This window comes from Strix aluco, chromosome 4, assembly GCF_031877795.1.
Source record: "Strix aluco isolate bStrAlu1 chromosome 4, bStrAlu1.hap1, whole genome shotgun sequence".
Taxonomy (NCBI): domain Eukaryota; kingdom Metazoa; phylum Chordata; class Aves; order Strigiformes; family Strigidae; genus Strix; species Strix aluco.
The window spans coordinates 113445187-113463555 of NC_133934.1; the positions used below are offsets into that span (position 1 = coordinate 113445187).

Sequence of the window (18369 nt, forward strand, 5' to 3'; positions counted from 1 at the left end):
GATCAGTTAAGCCTTGCTCTCTGCCAGCATTGCAATCTACATTTTGCAACATCTTCCTTTGTCCCTAGAGAAACTGAGTTGAAAACAGCAAGCTTGAGGAAAACTCCTTTGCAGAGCTCTGCAGTGTTCTAAAGTACAATTGGGATAGCATATGAAACTTTCATGACTGAACTTAACATGTGATTTTTAAAATACAATTCAATCTGACATTGCTTTAACTTGATATGACCTTGGCCCCTTATTTGTACCAAACTATTTCTCAAAATGCTTCTGTAGTATGAACAGTGGCACTGAACTGAGAAAGCTCCAGTAGGGATACAGACTGGGGGGCAGGGTACGTTTTACAGTTGCATTATGTAAAGTTCAGATGCTATCTCACAAAAGGCCTTTGACATGAGTTAACAGTCACCCACTGATCATATGAATCACTAAGTCCACTTTTAATAACAAGAATCAAGTCTCTTTCGAGTATTAACAAATGGCAGCTTTTTCTGGACAGCAGAAAATAAACAGCAATGATAACTCCTAGAACTAAATCACATTGTGTAAAAAACATCACACAGTTCTCCTTAAGGGAAAAAAACTGGGTAGGAACCATTTCACACAACTCTAGATATTATTGGGCAATTTGGGTATTTGTAGTTCTACTTAAAGACAAGCGCTTGGAAACAACTCGTTACAGAAACAGTTGTGAACTGAACCACATGTGGAAGCCTATTTTGAATGAGCGAAAGTCTCAGGATCAGACCATGTTTGAAGCACTGAATAACAGTATTTGTTGACGATGTCCATGAAGCTGATAATCTTAAATGAGAAACAAAATGATCAAATTAACAAGACAGAAATTGAGAAAAATTAATGGACACATTAATGAAGGTATGCTGGAGATACAGTTAACACAGCAAAACAACTGTGCTTTGCATAATTGACTGTTTAATGATATATACAAGAATTTAGCAAGGGAACCATACCTGTCCAGTTCCTCCCTCAGCTTCTGATTTTCCCCAGTGGTTATTGCATTTGATCTCCTCTCCTGCTGCAGAACCTCTCTCTCAGTCTTTAAAACTACTTCCAACTCTTCCAATTCTGCCTTGTGTTTCATTAAACTGTTGTATCTGTAAGAAAGAGGAGTAGCATATTCTTAGCTTTCATTTAAACATTTTTCTTCCTCTGGTTTAAATTTTTTAATAGGTGATACCACCATGACTAGAAAAGATTTTTTTTTTTCCTGTCTGCTTAGTTTCATACACACTTGTGTGGTTAAACATCTACCAAGGCTGATGAATTCCACACTATGCATGGAAATTCAGCTTAGTCCATAAGTCAACAGGGAGGCTTTTAGAATAAAGCCGTATTTTTTAAGCACACTGCAATACAATTGCCAGAACCCTATTTCAATTCCAGATTCTGATAATTTGGTAAAAAACATGGGTCTCCAGGGTGAGTGGAAACTGCACCATTAAACTGGAATCCCATTCACAAATAATTGTCGGTGGCGGGTTTCAAAAACCTAACTAAAAAGCAGAAAGCAGCAGCCAAGACGCAACAACCAAGCAGTGGAATGAGCAACAGTTTATTAGGTAACAACCTAATGCATATTAGGTTATATGCATAGGTAATAGCATCCTGCATAGATAATAATCTCCTGCATATTCCAGACAGATGAGTTGACAGCAAAACACCTTTAAGCAGGGGCTGACCCACCTGCTTGAGTGGCTCTACTTGTTCATTAGTAAGAAGAGCAACACTGGTGTTCATGTCCAGGCTTCCACTGTTACTTGGTTTATATAATTTGGGCATAAATTCAGGGCGAGGAGCTGGACAGAGACAGAGGGCAGACGCCATCAACTGTCTTTAATTTCAATCTCTGGAATGCTAAAACAACAGAGGTGTGGAATGCCCCTGATACTTGGCACAGGCATCGATTAGGCAGACTCAGCCTCCCTGAACTGCTACACCACCTGTATCTGGAAAACACTGCAAAGAATGAGGTGGTTTGAGACCACTTCGCAGAACAGCAAGCTGTTGTCAGAAATTTTTTTTTTTTCCTCTGGTGGCCTCTGTCAGGGTCTGTGCCCATGCACACACACCAGCAGAAGCCATTGGGGACACTGGGGCAGTGAATGTCAAGTGTCATCAGCACATTTTTCTGTGACTGTGATAAAATGATACTGCCCCAAAATACCCCTGGGCAGATACACCTGGGCCTGTCACAGAGAAACATCCTTCTAAGCAATTTTAAAACAGCAGTGGAAGATGCAGCATTGCTTGAAAAAGCTAGAGAGAATAAGCATCATCTATCTGTGACTCTCATCCCAGCAGAGATGAATGCAGAGCACAGTTACTGTGCAGTCACAAAAACCTCAAAACAAAAACAAAAGCAGCAGACAGCACCAAATACACTGACTCCTGCCAACTTGTTTTTCTTTCAAGCTACCATTCCCTTCATCCCAGGGTCAAATTACAGCCTGTCCCAAATTCCAGTCCATTGAAGGGCCACACAGAAAAGTACCTGTCTCCCAGACAAAAGCTGCTTTTTGCTATTCATTCCCAGTAACAGCAGTGGAGTTTAATTAACCTTATTTATTTGTTTTCTTCCTCCATTCAGCTCCAGGACATTTCAAATTCAATGTCTGTACAACAAATAGAAGAACCTGAAAGCAGAGGAAGGTTTCACATCCAGCTCCAAGAAGGATTTAAGACAGAGTGCATGCCAATCCAGAGTCTGAGAAGACAAACTCCACAGTCAGCCCCTTGGCAGATTACCATGGCTGCCTCTGCAGAAACTGTGTTGCTAATTCATTTGCCTTCTCTGTATGATAGGGCTACTCTGTTCATTTTTAACCAAGTCCTCTCTTTTTTAAAGAGGGCTACTTAGAGGGAAGCAGTATACTGGTCCAGTTTTATCAGCTTGGCCCAGCTCCACATGCTGCCTTTGAGCATGAGGACCCCTGAGGTAGACCACAGATGCTCTGCTAGGTATTAGGTGAAAAGTAAGAAAGAAGAGACTGTCTGCAAAAATGCGAGTGATTCTGTATCTCTGAAGCCCTAATGAAATTCCCAGGCAAAATTTTCTTGTAATCCAGATTCAGCATGGAGTCAACCATTTGAGGAGGATTTGTGCAACCTGACAAGCCTCTACCACAGGGGGCAAGGTTACACATCCTGTAGGCTATTCAACATTCATGTTCACACCACTTATTTTAAGCATAAGGCACCTGGACAAAGGGATTTTTAAAATATTTTCTTATACATACAAATAAAATTCATTTTGGCTCTGACACAGTCTGTTCCTGGGATTGAACAATCATATTCCTCTTTACTCTTTTCAGCTTTTGCTGTTTCTGCTGCTTTGTTAGGAGAAATACTGTGGGTAGGTATTTGTGACTGAGAAAACTTTAAAAATGCTCAGCTATGATAGAAAGCATGTGGCAAAAGGAACCCAGAAAAACAATTACCAGCCAGCATTGGTAACATAATAATGCAAGTCCCTGCAATATGTAACCCTCCACAGCAGGGATTCTGTTTTTCCAGTGAGATGAGTTTTTCCACTGTCTCTGCAGTTGAGACTTTTCCAGAGTAAGCCACAAAGAATTGCTCAAGGATCTGCTAATCAACTGCAGCTAGCAAATTACCACCTCCCCTTAGTAATGTGCAATAGGTAAAGTAATTTTAAAAATGCAGCAAGAGTCCAGCCTTTCTGTGTTCGCTGAGATGGTCAGCCAAACACTGCAAAGTCAAGAAACTGCTATTCATGGTAAACAATCCTAACATACTAACACTCCTTTTCTTGCTAAGTCAAACCCACAGGTCTGTGGTTTGCTGGGCTATGACAGGCCATTTCACTGCAGTTACACGCAACCCATTATTCAATCCCCACTGCAGTGCTAATACTGTGCAGACAGAGCCAAGGGAGGTTTAATGAAGTTTGCTCAGGTGCAGAAAATATTCTGTGGTTAGAATGCATTAGTGAACCACACAAACCTTGGGGACCTTGGCTGTACACAGTGTTAAGAATACACAAGCTAACTAAAGTTTCTGTGGATTTTCCTAGACAAGCTGCAGTCATAGGGTTTGCACAGGAGTGCAATCCTGCCTTAAGCAACAGAACTATGATTACAGTGCTGTCACCAGCTGAGAAAAAACAATTACCTTGGAGTTGGGACAAGCAAAGCCTGTCTCTTAGACACTGCAGGAGCAAAGTTCTTGGCTGCACTGAGCTGCTCTGGGAACATTTAGCAGGTGGTGCATTCTAACTTAAGTTGAAAGTGAGGTATTTCATCTTAGCAGTTAAATGCTTCAGAGTGGCAGAAGAAAACAGTTTTCTTACAGCTGTTTTTCTGACTTTCTCCCCTCTGCTTTCTCAGCCAGCTGAGCTGCCCATAGCACATGATGGAGGGAAAACAAAACACACACACAAAAAAAGTGGCTTGTCTCTTTTTTCTGACAGCCAAATGGAGACACAGGCTGTCTGTCCTTGGACAAATCACCTTGATAAGAGACTGATCTGCTGTGTAGGACACTGCACTATTACAACTGCCAAAATCAACCTGCTTTGAGTATAGAAAAGGCCACCATCCATTCTGCTGCAACATCTCTCACCAGCTGTCACATCTCGGTAACAGAGAGTTCAAATTGTTAATGTTTACAACAGCAACCTGAGCATTTATCACTAGAGATAACCTATTTTTAGAAAACCACTTTTTCCTTAGGCTAGAACTGCTTAATAATTGGTACTTATCAAGAAAAGAATGAACCCGGCAAACTGCCTCAATACACCGCAGTGTGATAATCTCAAGCAAAGCCTGAATCAATAAGAACCATTAATCAGTCTGAGAGAGACTTGGTAGGCAGGAACAGTGTCTGTGTAATCACTTACAGCTCATTTAGTTGACAGCCAAGCAGCTGTCCTGTCACACAGTCCTGGTGGATATTTTAATCACAGTAGGTTTATTTCTGTACTTTATCAAAATCTACCGCACACTGTATTGCCAGCTCCTTAGTCTTTGGGAAGAAAAGTGTAGCACCAGTTTTTAGTCCACCCTCAAAGATCATCACTGAGTTGCTCTGAACCCAACTCATGGTCTTGCACAGCAACTGAACTAAATACAGATATTTTGAGGAAAATCACTGAATTGTATAAGAAAAGTTTTGAGGGGTAGGCAGAGCGGCTTTTATGTAGCAGTACATTATATATATTGTTCTATCCACACACAGCTGTCAGAAAATGATAGCGACTAGAGACTAAACTATAAACAGATTACCCTGATTTCACAATTCAATTGAAGGGCCTGAAGTGAAAGCCTTGGATTGTAAGAACTAGAAGAAAATAAATACATCACTATCTCACAGCTAGCTCAATACAGCTTCCTTCACAGACCCTCCCTTGTCATGAGGTGGATGCCACACCCAATCTGCAATGATTTAAATTTCTCCAGATACATACTACCCACAACATAGGTAATTACCTGTGAATTACAGACCTGTATGACTAGAAAAGATACCCCCACACAGTAGAACTGGGAGGTTCTTAAGGCTGTATGCTATTATAGCACAGAGCTTTAAATGTAGTAAAGCCATTTAAGCTACTTTGGACAAAGCATCCCCAAGACCCAAGCCCATGTTCGCAAAACATCACCAGTCAACTGTGGTTTGCCACCTTTAGAGGTCTAAAAATCTACAGCTTTGCAAATATCTCCATCTAATCTCCTAATGATATCAAGAAGACACTTTTCTAGGGGAACAATTCAGTAATTTACATTTGTAATTGGAGACCAACATTTAAGGCTAAAATTGTAACATGGATACATCCAACTACACTACACCCCTGAGCAGTGAGCGTACCTCTCACCCAGACCTTTGTGCTCCAGATCCAGGTTTTTGTGTAACGTTTTCAGGCAGCTGTGCTGGTTTATTAGCACTTCATATTCTGCAGACTGCCGTTCATGCAGTGAAGCAAGGTGTTCATGGTCCTGAAGCAATGACTCATACTCAGCTTTCAGCTGCTCCTTCTGTTTCAATAGATTTTCATTCTCATTCTCTTTGGCTGTCTGCTGATTTTGGAGTAAAGCATTCTGGGCCATCAGTGAAGCACTCTGGGAGCTGATGGTTGAATTTTCTACCTAAAGTTTCTCAAATAAAAAGCAGGCATTACTTATTTACACCTACTGGTACATACAACAAACATGTAGTAGCAGCCTGTATCTGTATAGAGTTAATCAAGAATGCATCCATTGTTTTATAGACTTAAGACATCTATGGACAATTTGGCATCATTTTGGTATCGTATTGCTGGTAGTATGCAACATATAAAGCCACACTATCAGCAGTATGAAAAGTATCAGAATAACCTCCAAACTGAAAAAACACTTTTACTAGCAGAAGTGCTCGAGCCTAAAGACCAAGATGAGCTGGAATATTCACAATCCAACTGCATCTCTGACAATGATGTACAAAGCCAAAAGTTACCCTGTGTTTTTGTACAAAACACGAAAACTTAAGTTCACCCAAACTCAACAAAATTAACTGCACAACTGTGTATGGGGCAGCACTCCTAACAAGTCTGATTTCAGTAGACTGGTAGCACACTGATTTTATATGTTACTTCTATATTTGAATTACAGGTGAGAAATAATTAAAGAGAACAACAAAAAAAAATAATCTGTGAACATGCAAGAAAAAAGCCTGAAAAGGAAAATTCACATTAAAAAAAAAATAGAGCTAATCCAATATTGCCATAGAATCATACAGAATGGGTTGGAAGGGAAGATCATCCAGTTCCAACCCCCCTGCCATGGGCAGGGACACCTTCCACTAGACCAGGGTGCTCAAAGCCCTGTCCAACCTGGCCTGGAACACTGCCAGGGAGGGGGCAGCCACAACTTCTCTGGGCAACCTGTTCCAGTGTCTCACCACCCTCAGAGTGAAGAATTTCTTCCTTATTAGATTAGATACTAGATTTACCCTATTTCAATTTAAAACCGTTACCCCTCATCCTATCACTACACTCCCCCTTTCCTGAAGGCCCCCTTTAAGTACTGGAAGGCTGCTATAAGATCTTCCCGGAGCCTTCTCTTCTCTAGGCTGAATAACCCTAACTCTCTCAGTCTGCCCTTTAAAACTGTTATTTTTCTCAAGCTAAGTTTATTTTTTCAGAATTGATGTTTAAGAGAATCTGTTTTCCACCAGCAAGTTTGTCATTTTGTCTGAAAGTATGAAAACTGTGATTGGAACTCATTGCTATAATGTCTCTTGGGAGCAGACTTGTGTCCTCTTCCCATTTCTTCCAAGCTCTTTCACAGGCATAGCATTAACAGAAAAAAAGAGCAAAGATCTTTTATCCCAGAAGGGCAGCTTCTGGAACAACACACCTGGATTTTGCTGTATTAATTTCTAAAATTTCTCTCTAAGTAACTATCTTCTTTATGAAGATAGCTACCAGACATTAGCTACAGAGCCAATTTCCCTCCTAGCTTGGAGAAATTCAGACCTCAAACTAAGCTCCACCTTACAGGCCTCATCTTTACATCATGACATTGGCCGACCAATACAAACATTTTCTGATTAGCTGTCATCTTCTCCACACTACTGTAATCAAATCCAGTCTCCTGGCACAGAGGTGCAAGGCTGTCCTGACCTGGAGCTTGGCCGTCTGCGTCTGCAGGGCAGTGTTGTGCTCCTGCAGGAAGACATTTTGCTTCTGTAGTGTCAGGATCTGATTGTTGAAGGAGACGTTCTGTGTTTCCAGATGCTTCAGCTGTTCTTTAAGCAGCTGCTTCTCGGTATGCAGGGCTGCATTCTGAAAGAGAGATGGTATTGAAGGGGTGTCAGGAAGAAATGAAACAACTGTCCTGATCATTTGGACTCCTATCAAAGATAAGAACCAATTAGTGATGATCCTTCTACAACAAATGTGTAAAAGCAAACTCTTCCCAGCATTAAATGAATGTAGAACAGATGTTATACACAGGATTAATCACTGCAATGATGTTATACAAGATATGTACAGCATTAAAGTCCCATGCAGACCTAAGAGATACCCAAGGAATTTGGTAGACTTACGTGCTCCAGAAAACCCACCAGATTCCTATAGGCTCAAAAATCCAGTTCCCAGCAACCCACTCCTGACAGATAACAGCAAAAAGGAGAAGGCTTACATTCCTTTCCAGTTCAATTGCCCTGTCCTTTAGTTTCAGCAGCTCCATGGTAGCTTCTCGGTGTCCCGTTTCCAATTTCTCATTCATCTGGTGGTTGGGAATGACTTTCTCTGCAGAATACCTCAGTGACTTCTGAGCATACTGCCCATCCTGTTGAGTCTGCTTAAGTGCATCAAAGTCCTTCTTTACCTGCAAAGCCAACAAGCAACAACCTTCAACACTGATTTAACAGTGGGATTTTATATTAATTATGATGGGATATGCAGTTCCTCTCTTGTACTGTAGGGACTAAGGGATTCAACAACCATTACCCTCACTTCACAGATGGGGAAGCTGAGACACAGTCAGGTGGAGGAATCCATGTCTCTCAGCCTCCAGTCAGGTGCCCTTTAACTCAAGCTCACTGTCACCTAACAAACAGACTGTTCTTAGATGAGATGTTTCAACTGCAGTCTTCCTCAGACTACACTTTCGTTAAACAAGGCAGATAAACAAGACCATGGCAATGAAAAAAACATGGGAAACCAGAGATCTGTAAATAGCTGTTATGTAAAAAACACTCCCGCCATGCCTCCAGCCCAACAATTTTTCTGAAATTGCTGCCATTATATAGAAATGGGCAAGAGAAAGCAGCCCAGTCAAAAAAGGTTTTGGGGAAAGGGGGTGGGGGGGGGGGAAGTAGAGATAATTTGTTCTTGCTAAGTAAAAAAAAAGAAATGCACGTGGCTGTGCAGAACTACATCGTGAAAAATTAAAAATCAGTTAACCTCTTACCACATTTAGATCATTCTGTAACTGCTGGTTCAAGTTCAGAGAGTCTTTCACTTGAGCTTCAAGCATTGCAATTTTTTCCTCTTTCACTGCTAGTGTTGTTCTTAGTGCTGATTCAGTTTTGCTCTCCAGAATCTTGTATTTTCTGAAAGGCATGAGAATAGCTTTCCAATGTCTGCCACTAGCACATGAGCCACCATCTGTATAGGAGACTTCACATTCACCCACTCCAAATCTCACCACATGTTACATTATACGTGTTTGCTTCTTCAGGAAAATTATTTCCTCTACTGCCCCAGATCGCTACTGATATATTTATAGCTGGGGAACCTGCTTTTGGAAAATCCAATCAACTTTAATAGAGGTAACACCACCACGGTTCTACAGAAATATTTAAAGAGCTACATAACTTAAAAGAAAGTAAGTTTTTCTCTTTTCCCCCTAAATACGCTACAGAAATTTCTTCTCATGTCTCTTTTTTACACTCTTGACAAGGAGAAAAATCCACAGTAGATTCTAAAGACTCCTATGAGCTGGGTATGTTTCTGTAATTAGGTCTTACCAACAGGCCTACATACACATGGGTTTTTGAGGCTTCTTTGTTCATTACTATAGGACTTGCAATGGAATTCCTTGTAATCAGGAATTTCTTAGGCAACATCTGTGTTTATATTAACAGGTGGTTGGATCACCAGTTACATGGAGTAATGACAGACACTGCTTAATAGTCACTATTCTTACTTGTAAAGAGAATATGAGTAGGAATACACACTGAAATAGCTACCCAGCTACTCTACTGGGCAGTAGAGGGGGACTGTAGCAACAGTGGCCAGCAGGGAGAGAGAAAATGGCATTTCTTCCTTCCATTCATGAAAAAGTTTTGCAAAACTTGCAGTATATTGCCAAGCTTGCTACAGAAAAATAAACCTTATGTCCAAAATTGGTAAGGGTAATTGGAGTGAGACAGATGAGAACCAAAAAAGAAGGCAAAGGGCTTGAGTTAGGCTGAGGAAAAGCCTGCAGAGTCAAAAGAATGACTAAGAGAGCTCAGTTTCCTTACGTGTCATCATTGCCGTTGTCATCCTGTAGCAGCAGCTCTTTGTTCAATCCTATCTTCTCCAGTTCCTGGCTCAGTTTGTCCAGCTCACTAGACAACTGTTGACTCTTCAGCTTCTCCAGGACCAAATCCTGTAACAGCACTAACAGGATTAGCTGCTGTGCAAAGGGTGGTGATAATTATCTGGCACTATTGATTTTTTTAAAAAGTACTGAATCCTAGTTCCCACAAGGTCAGCTAAAATTCTTCATCAGTGACAGCTGAGTGCAGAATTACACTGATTGCTTTTATTTATAGTTTACTTGGAATAAATCTGAAAAATGCTTCTTTTGGCCTTTGTCTTGCTCACTGTACTGAATCACTTCTGCCAACACCGGCATCCTGCCTGCCTGCCTAAAGAGGGAATGTGTGCAGGCCAGGAGACACCCTGCCCTCGTGCCACAGAAGGGATTGTGTGCAGGTCAGGGGACACCAGCAGAGGGAGTTCCCACCTCTCACCTAGGACAAAAAGCCGTGCTGAAAAGCCCAGCCAACACTGGCACATAGAGAGAGTGACAGGACTTCAGTATGAAAGTTTCCTGAAATAATACCTAAGATGTTATTACCAAGGGACTTGGTAATAGTCCATTTTTACTACTGACTCTGAGTTTCTGACACATGGTAAATTACCGTCAAAATTAAAAAAGCATAATTACGTTGTCATGTAAGAGTAACAGTACAGCTCTGGAGATTAGAGAGCTTTGTCACTTATTCTGGTATCTTCTGGCCCATTCTGGTTTCATTTAGATTTCTTTGGAAGAAACTTAAGCAGAACCAGACAAGGAAGTCATATGAGGAGGAGATTTGATGGAGTTGTACCAGAAGGTATATTGGGACAATGTTTTGCTGTTATGCCAGTAGAGTGGTCTGTGTGGAAATGGCCTGAGAAGACATAATACCAGTCTCCATGCTTAAAAAGCACAATTATTTTTGGTGCATAAGCAAGTTCAAAGATTCCTATCATTCAAAATTCTCTGAAGTGGAAATATACCACAGAGAATTACATTGCTCATGTTTCTGCTCAAAAGTTTTCTTAAGGTGTGAAGAAAAAGCAACAAAGTTACTGAAGCACATCAAGTAAGAAAAAAATTATCCTTGGATATTAAACAGAAGCAAGAACGAAACTTTAAAAAATACTTTGTTAAACATAAACTGTAGGTATTCAATATTCCTCTGATATCACAAATTTAGCCACGTATTCATTCACATGGCAAGGGAAAAAAAAAAAGGTAGGGTTAAGGTCAGTGCCAGTCCATGCACTGGAAACAGGTCACTTCAACACCCACAAACTCCTTCTGTAGAATCTACAGGACGTAACTAAGGAAAAGAAGATATGCTTCTGTATGGGTCTGCACCACTGGAAACGTGCAAAAGGGGAAGATTAAAGAGGAGCCTTCTCAGTAATGTTATTTATTTATTTCTTTTTACAGAAAGTTGGATAGAAACACAACTTGCGACGGTTTCAATTTTCTCTGATAAACTGTTTTTCCTCCTCAAAATTACACTAATGCTTCAAAAACTAAAGTAAAATTAAATCTTCAAGTAAGTAATTGCTTATGGCATTAGTCTTGCTAAACTTATCTCACTGAGCTACCGCAGCATTGACCATTTTCCTTTGAATGCTCTTTCACAGGAAATCCTGTTTCTGGCAGGACAACAGCAACTGGGGCAGACAATGTAGGCAAGTTGCAACAACCTTAATCTGCTCATAGGTATTTATTAGAGTGTCAGGTTCTGGCACACACATCATTAATTTGCCAATGTGTGTATTTTTAAAAGATCACTACTAGGAAAAGTGCAATTACTGCATTCTGCAGTGGAGAGGGGTGCTGGAAGAGACTGCTGCTGCTTAAGAACAGAGCTGCTTAGCACGCTCTCACTCTGCAGGGAAGCTTTTGGGGAAAAACGCTGTACGTAGTTGTTAAGAAAAAACTTGGTGCAGCTGTTATTTGAAAGGATTAGGTTGGTCATCTGGGATGGTTCTTGCTAAGTCTGGTTTAGAACAGGGAAGTTAATGTGTCCTCAACAAGTGCTCTAATTTCTAGGCTTAAGAGTCAATCTCCCCTGCTGGAGCTCTCATGTTAGCAAACAATTTTGTGGTCACAAGGCTAGTGAAAGTATCAAAGTCTTTGTTTACAGCTACCACGTGGGAGCTGTGTCAAAACCCTATTCTGCATGAAAAAGATGTCATTTGGAGATACTGTGTTTGTGCACACAAAGGAGTACATCGCAGTTTTTGGCAGGTTCCACTTTCCAAGGCAACACTATCCAGTCATGGCTGTTAAAGCTGTGAAGATCTCCTAGCTCATGTATTAAATAGTCATGGGAGAGATGTCTCCCTTTGGTACTTCACAGCACTGAAATAAAAACCAGCATCATATTGAAACCGGTAGTATTACTTTGCTTACCTCTCTTAATGTAGCTAGTGTTCTTTTATCAATTGTAACTTGCTTTATGAGATCTTTATTGTCCTTTTCAAATTCTTTCAGCTTACTAGATGAATCTCTGAATCGAGCAATTTCCTTTTCTAGTGTCTTGTTTTCTTTCTCGGCAACAGCCAATTTTACTGTACTATCATCCAAAATAGCATCTTTCAGCTCCACTTGCTGCCAAAGCCTTTTTGTTTCTTTCTCTAGCGTTTTTTTGTCTTTCTCAAGTTGAGCCATTTCTTGTTCTAGGGCTTTGTTTTCCTTTTCTAACCTTTCTAGTCGTTTGGCAGAAATCTTCAGCTCCTCAAGGTTTCTCTGGAGGACCTGATTTTCACTCTCCATTCCCTGTACTTCTTTTTCTAACTCCTGGATCTTTTTGCTGCTGTTCTCCAGGATTTGCTGAAGCCTCTGGTTTTCAGAGTTGACACTCTGATAGCTTAGCTCCAGCCTCTCTGATTTCTTGCTCATTGCTTTTAACATTTCCACATTCTTTCTTAAGTCCTCTTTCTCCCTCTCCAAATCTTTATTTTCTGCTTCTATTTGTGCCATTTTTGTGCTGGTAAATCTCATGGTCTCCACCACCCTCCTGAGCTCCAGATTTTCTTCATCCAACTGCTTGTTGTCCCTTTCCAGGTCCCCAAGCCGAATGGAAATATTCTGCAACGTGTCCAGGGATTTTCTTAGCTTCCTATTTTCCACTTCGAGATCTCCATTCTCCTGCTCGAGAACTTCCACTTTTTCTGTCACTATTTTCATTGCTGCTGCCTTCTTTGTGAGCTGTTCATTCTCCCTCTCCAGCCGATGAAGCTCTTTTTCCATTTCTTCCACTCGTTCCACTTTTTCTTTAACTTGGTCAAAATCTTTTTGCAATTGTTTGTTCTCAAATTCCAGCTTGCTCAGTTTGCTACTAGTCTCTGTAACTGTTTCGTGAAGGATTTTGTTCTCTTTTTCAATATCTTTTACCCTTGCCTCACTGCTCACTTGAGATCTTTGTCTCAGGGATAAGACCACTTGATTAAGGTGATCGTTTTCTTGTTTAAGGTCCTTTATCTACATAAACAATAAAAAAGTCATGCAAATGTTACTCATCTACCTTATAAAGTGTGGTATAAATTAGTCCTGAAGCAGACAGATGATTGTTAACAAAACCACGTTCATTTAACCCAAGAAAAATTTCTCAACAGTTTTCCCAGACTAAAACCAACAACCCAAACTAATGAAAAAAATTGTTACCTCTGGTAACCCGCAATTCTAACAAATTAAAAACAGTGCTATATTCCTGCTACCAGCTAAGAAGGTCGAAGCAGAGGGAGAAAGTAGACAGGGGACCTTCAGAGAACACCTTTGAGAAGATGCTTTGTTGGGAATCATTCCTAATAAAGGGTACCTTTCTGTCTAGGTTTACATTTGTCTTTGGGATCTGAAGACATAAATTATTTCTGATAAGGCATGAGAAACCCCAAAATGTTTGAAAATTTATAGCAATTATAGATCTCATTAAGGACACACTTTCTGTAACAACAATACATTTACCACACTGGTCAAATTTCAGCTGAAACAGTTGAGATTTAGACTGCAATTTGCATTTGATTCTTATCTAGACAACATCCACAGAAATTAAATCAGAATCTACCCTTTTTTGAAGATTGAGGATATTTCTGGTTTTACTTCCTGCCCTACCTATGAAGCATTCATTAATTCTTACCACAAAAAGTCTGTATGTGTCCTAACTGAAATTTATAACTTTGGTGGTAAAGTACAGTTTCCCAAGTAGAAGTCTGATTAAGAATCCTTCAAGATGAAAAAGCACTACACAAATAAGACATTTTGTTATTTAATCTTCACCCCACAAAACTTTAAAAATTAAAATATAAAAATTAAAAAAATTTAATACAGGTTGAAAATATACAGACTAGTCTCCAGTGATCTGTGTCTGTATTTTCTTCACTAGTCAAATTAATACAGATGATATCTTGAATGAACCTGTAACAGGATAGTTTCAAGGCACTGCACATGAACTGCAGCATAGTAGTAAAAGCTGAGGGCATTTAAAACATCAATCCAGAAGACACACATGCTTTCTCAGCACCTCTTTAAATTAGAGCAAAAAGGGTTGGGTGGCTAAAAAAACCCAAACCAATCAGGACATATAGCTGGCAGGGAGCAATCTTCTGCAATAAAAAGGGGTTTTATTTGCACATCCCAAAACTTGTTGGTACCCCATTTAGCAAGGTCCGGGGCGCTTTTCCTCAAAGAGGGAAGGTCTGTCTTACAGCAGCCTGCAGATCCCCCTGTGGTAACAGGAGCAGTAGCTAGTAAAACATGGTGGGCTTTTCTGCTTGAAGACTTTTACCTACATTTGAACAAGTTCAACCTGAACTTAATGGCTCTCAAACCGACCTATCTCCCTGAGAGAACCAGATGCTCTAAATGCCATCAGTAAATTACCACTACTGAGTATATGCTTTTATATTACATTTGTGAATTTTTCACCTGTCTGTCTTTGTCAGCTTTTAGAGTCTCCATGATGACTTGTAGTTGTTCTTTATCTTTTATCAGCTCCTCACTCAAGGTCTCCAGATCCTGATTACTTTGCTTCTCTTTCTCAATTTGATTTTGCAACTTCTCAATCTGTGTGGAGAAAACACACCAGAACACCAGACACAGCTTGACACAATGACTGTTTGCACTTAAAGTTATTCTGAAGACCAGAGAAGAATGAGATGGGGACTATGGCTGAAAGATGTAATCCCTCCCTTCTGCAGTCTCAGAGGAGGAAATGGACTGTTTTGTTTTTCTCACAGTGCCAAGAGTCTCCTTCATGCCTATTAGGATCAGAGCATATAAGGTACAGCAGGAAGAAATGCTTCACCGGCCTGCTTGATGCCCTGTTGCACTCCTGTTGTCAGTGATTAAGTTTCTAGTGCTCACCTTTCTGAGGGACTTGACTCATCCTAGTGTCTCCACCATTGAATGCTTTAATCTACCAGTAAATGCAGAGAAAGTTATTAAGACGATTCAGTGAGCAACAGAACTAAAAAAAAAAATAATATCAGGAACAGAGGAAAAGCATTGGAGTTTCCAAGTTTGCCTTCCCTCTTCTTGTGCTCTGTTTGCCCTCTGTTTTCCCCAGTGGGTGACAATACTGGATTTGAATGATTTGTGAATAAGGTCCCAGTCCTACTATAAATGATCCCTCCCCTTTTGAAAGTTGTACTCATAATGCGCTAAGCACTGAAAAGCAGTAGCTCTTCAGTATTTAGAAGCGAGAGGTTCAGAGAGCTAGACTCCCCAAGTCAAGAAATAATCCTTTTTATGCTTGTAAAGTACTGTGAGCACCTACAGTTCCGCACAAGTATCAGCTCATTTTTTGTTTTGCTATTATGAACTTTGCCAACAGTGAAAATGTCAGTGAAAAAGGTATTAACAATAATTCTTACAAGTGGGAAATAGCTGCAGGCTGGGCTCTGCCTATGTCAACACGTGCCTCATTACAGGAAGTGTTTAAACAAGCAGGGGCTGCCCAGATTGGAGATAAGAAGGGCTTAACAGTTAGAAATGTAACCATGTTAAGGTTCACTGGCCTCAAAGGAGCTGTTCAGAGAAAGCTGGAACAAACTCAGTAACTCAGCAATAGCTGGTCTTCATTGGCACCTCTCAGAAAACTGGAGGCAAGCAAGAAACTACTGTTTACAGCTTGTTTCAGTCCAAGAAGTCAGGAATGCAGAGAAAACATAAAGGTGCCTGGACTGCTACTACTTGACTATGCCTGAAAGGAGGGTTTTCTATTATTAGTTCATCTGAAAACCTGGCAAGAAAGGAAAAAAAATATATACATTACTTTTCCTTCATATCATCTCCTCTTGTACCACCTGAATAATCCTGTTTTGGCTACATGATCCTTCCAAGATAGCCATGCATACTGAAACAACACTTTTTGAAAGTCTCAGACTGACAAAATCTGACTCCACTCAAACCACTTTAGGGAGGCAAAATTTTACTATGGGTATCTCAGAAAAGTTATCAAAAAAACACCAAACACAGAGGCACACAACATTTGAGAAAAAAAACTTATTTATCTATTGTCCTATGACTTTATATGTGCTTGTCTTTAACAGTCCTTTAGAACTGCTGCCCTCTCCTCTGCCTACTGTAGTAACCATTCTGCAACGAATCAGCTATTTCCCTTATTATTCCCCTTTCTCCTAGCACACCTCCTGTGGACATGCATACCCTCTAAGTAAGGGGATACATGTGTGAGAGAAATATAAAAACACGCTAGAGAAACAGAAGATTAAAAACCAAAACCAAATTCAAACATCTCAAGATTATTTTACGTATCAAGTATCAGGTCTCTGTACACTGAGAGACAACTGTATGTCTTGCACAGACTACAGAATACTGTCTACTAGCATTTTTCCCCAAATCTCCCTGAATGGGAGGTGAAGTCCAGCAGCTTGACTGGCCTGTGCTATTCAGTCAACAGCTCCTATCATATTCTGTATTTCTCTGGTGAAGAGTTCATGCATTTCAATTGCTCTCAATAGTAGTAGTTTTACTTATCATTTTTTTACTCGTTGGTCTGATACAGTGTCCCCTTTCACCACCCAGGCATTCCCCACTACTGCTTTTTGCCTTATTTAACTACCAGACCTATAAATGACCCCACCATGTCAACGCATTCATCATCATCAAAAACATCAGACTAATTCTGCAATCACAACTGTTGGCACCAATATAGTGCCAGAACAAGAGGTGCCCACAGGAATGTGCCTGGGGCAAAGCCAAAGGTTGACCACAGTTGTTCAAGTGACTTAAATTGCTGTATACCACAGGTATCTGCTGAGTACTTTATATGCCTTGATCTCAAATTTTAAGCATGTAAATTAGAGCTGGAGTGAATTACTCATACACAACAGGTCATAAATGGGAGTGTGGAAGGAGGACTACAGTAAACTGAATTTTTGCAGTTTTTCTTGTTCACAGAAGAAAGCCAAGAAGCAGAACCGGTATCTCAACTTGGCAAAAGAATCCCTCCAGAAGATGGAATGATGCAGTGATGTATACCTGTTCTCCTTTGCAGAAAAACTGGCACTCTGCTAGTTACAATCCATGACCAGCATTTCATATACAGACTCTTTCTCCCCTTGTTCGTTAAAGCATTCAGTTAGCCCATAGGCAGGCCAGAGAGGTCTGAAATCTTCATTTCAGTGTCACACACAGAGGTTACAGCAATAATAGGAAAAGGAGAAATGAGCCTTATATTCTAAATAGTTTAGCAAAGGTAGGAATGTGGAAAACACTGACATGGAAATTTTTTATACTCAGACTAGCAAGCATCCTCCTTCCCCACTGGCACTTGGCTCAATTAATCAGAGTTTAAGATGCAAGTTACTAGCCAGACAAAAATAAAGGTAGTGGTTGGGGGTGAACTCAGCACTGTTTCACAAGGACAAGCACTGAGCTGGCATTTAAGCTAAATGTAATCACAGTTAATAATAGAGTGTAACACACATATATATAAAAATAAATTGAAGAAGTGATGACTTTCATGTTTGTTACAAAGATTAAAAGATCTTTGCAGAGAGGGAGACACAAGAGAACTTCTAATAGCCAAAAGGACAAGACAAAAAGAAAGAGGTGGTCCAGGACTATGGACAGCAAAAGAAGACTTATTTAAAAATACACTAACCGGAATTCACTTGTGTGATTTATTTAACTTTCATGGAAACAATATTAAAACTTTCAAGCAAACAAAATAGTTCTACATAGCCATGGCTTCCTTGCCTAGTAGTGACTGCCATAAGATGACAAAAAGGGACACAATCGATAGTATAATCCGACAGGGGCAAATGAGCACTGAAAAACAGCTTTTACAAAACAAGAACAGTCACTTTTGCTTACAAAGATGCATGTA

The 18369-nt window shown here is 40.2% G+C and overlaps 1 protein-coding gene across 2 annotated transcripts in view; it reads right to left on the reverse strand.

Annotated features, from left to right (window-relative positions):
- The window catches only part of CCDC88C (coiled-coil domain containing 88C), a 107552-nt gene that overhangs the window by 14866 nt on the left and 74317 nt on the right, over positions 1 to 18369 (reverse strand). For both annotated transcript variants that reach the window (XM_074824950.1, XM_074824949.1), the window contains exons 14-21: positions 14946 to 15083; positions 12432 to 13502; positions 9988 to 10115; positions 8931 to 9072; positions 8157 to 8345; positions 7637 to 7798; positions 5845 to 6122; positions 972 to 1115 (exon numbers count right to left, since the gene is read on the reverse strand). In XM_074824950.1, coding sequence (XP_074681051.1) covers positions 972 to 1115; positions 5845 to 6122; positions 7637 to 7798; positions 8157 to 8345; positions 8931 to 9072; positions 9988 to 10115; positions 12432 to 13502; positions 14946 to 15083 — 2252 coding nt within the window. The remainder of the gene's footprint in view (positions 1 to 971; positions 1116 to 5844; positions 6123 to 7636; positions 7799 to 8156; positions 8346 to 8930; positions 9073 to 9987; positions 10116 to 12431; positions 13503 to 14945; positions 15084 to 18369) is intronic.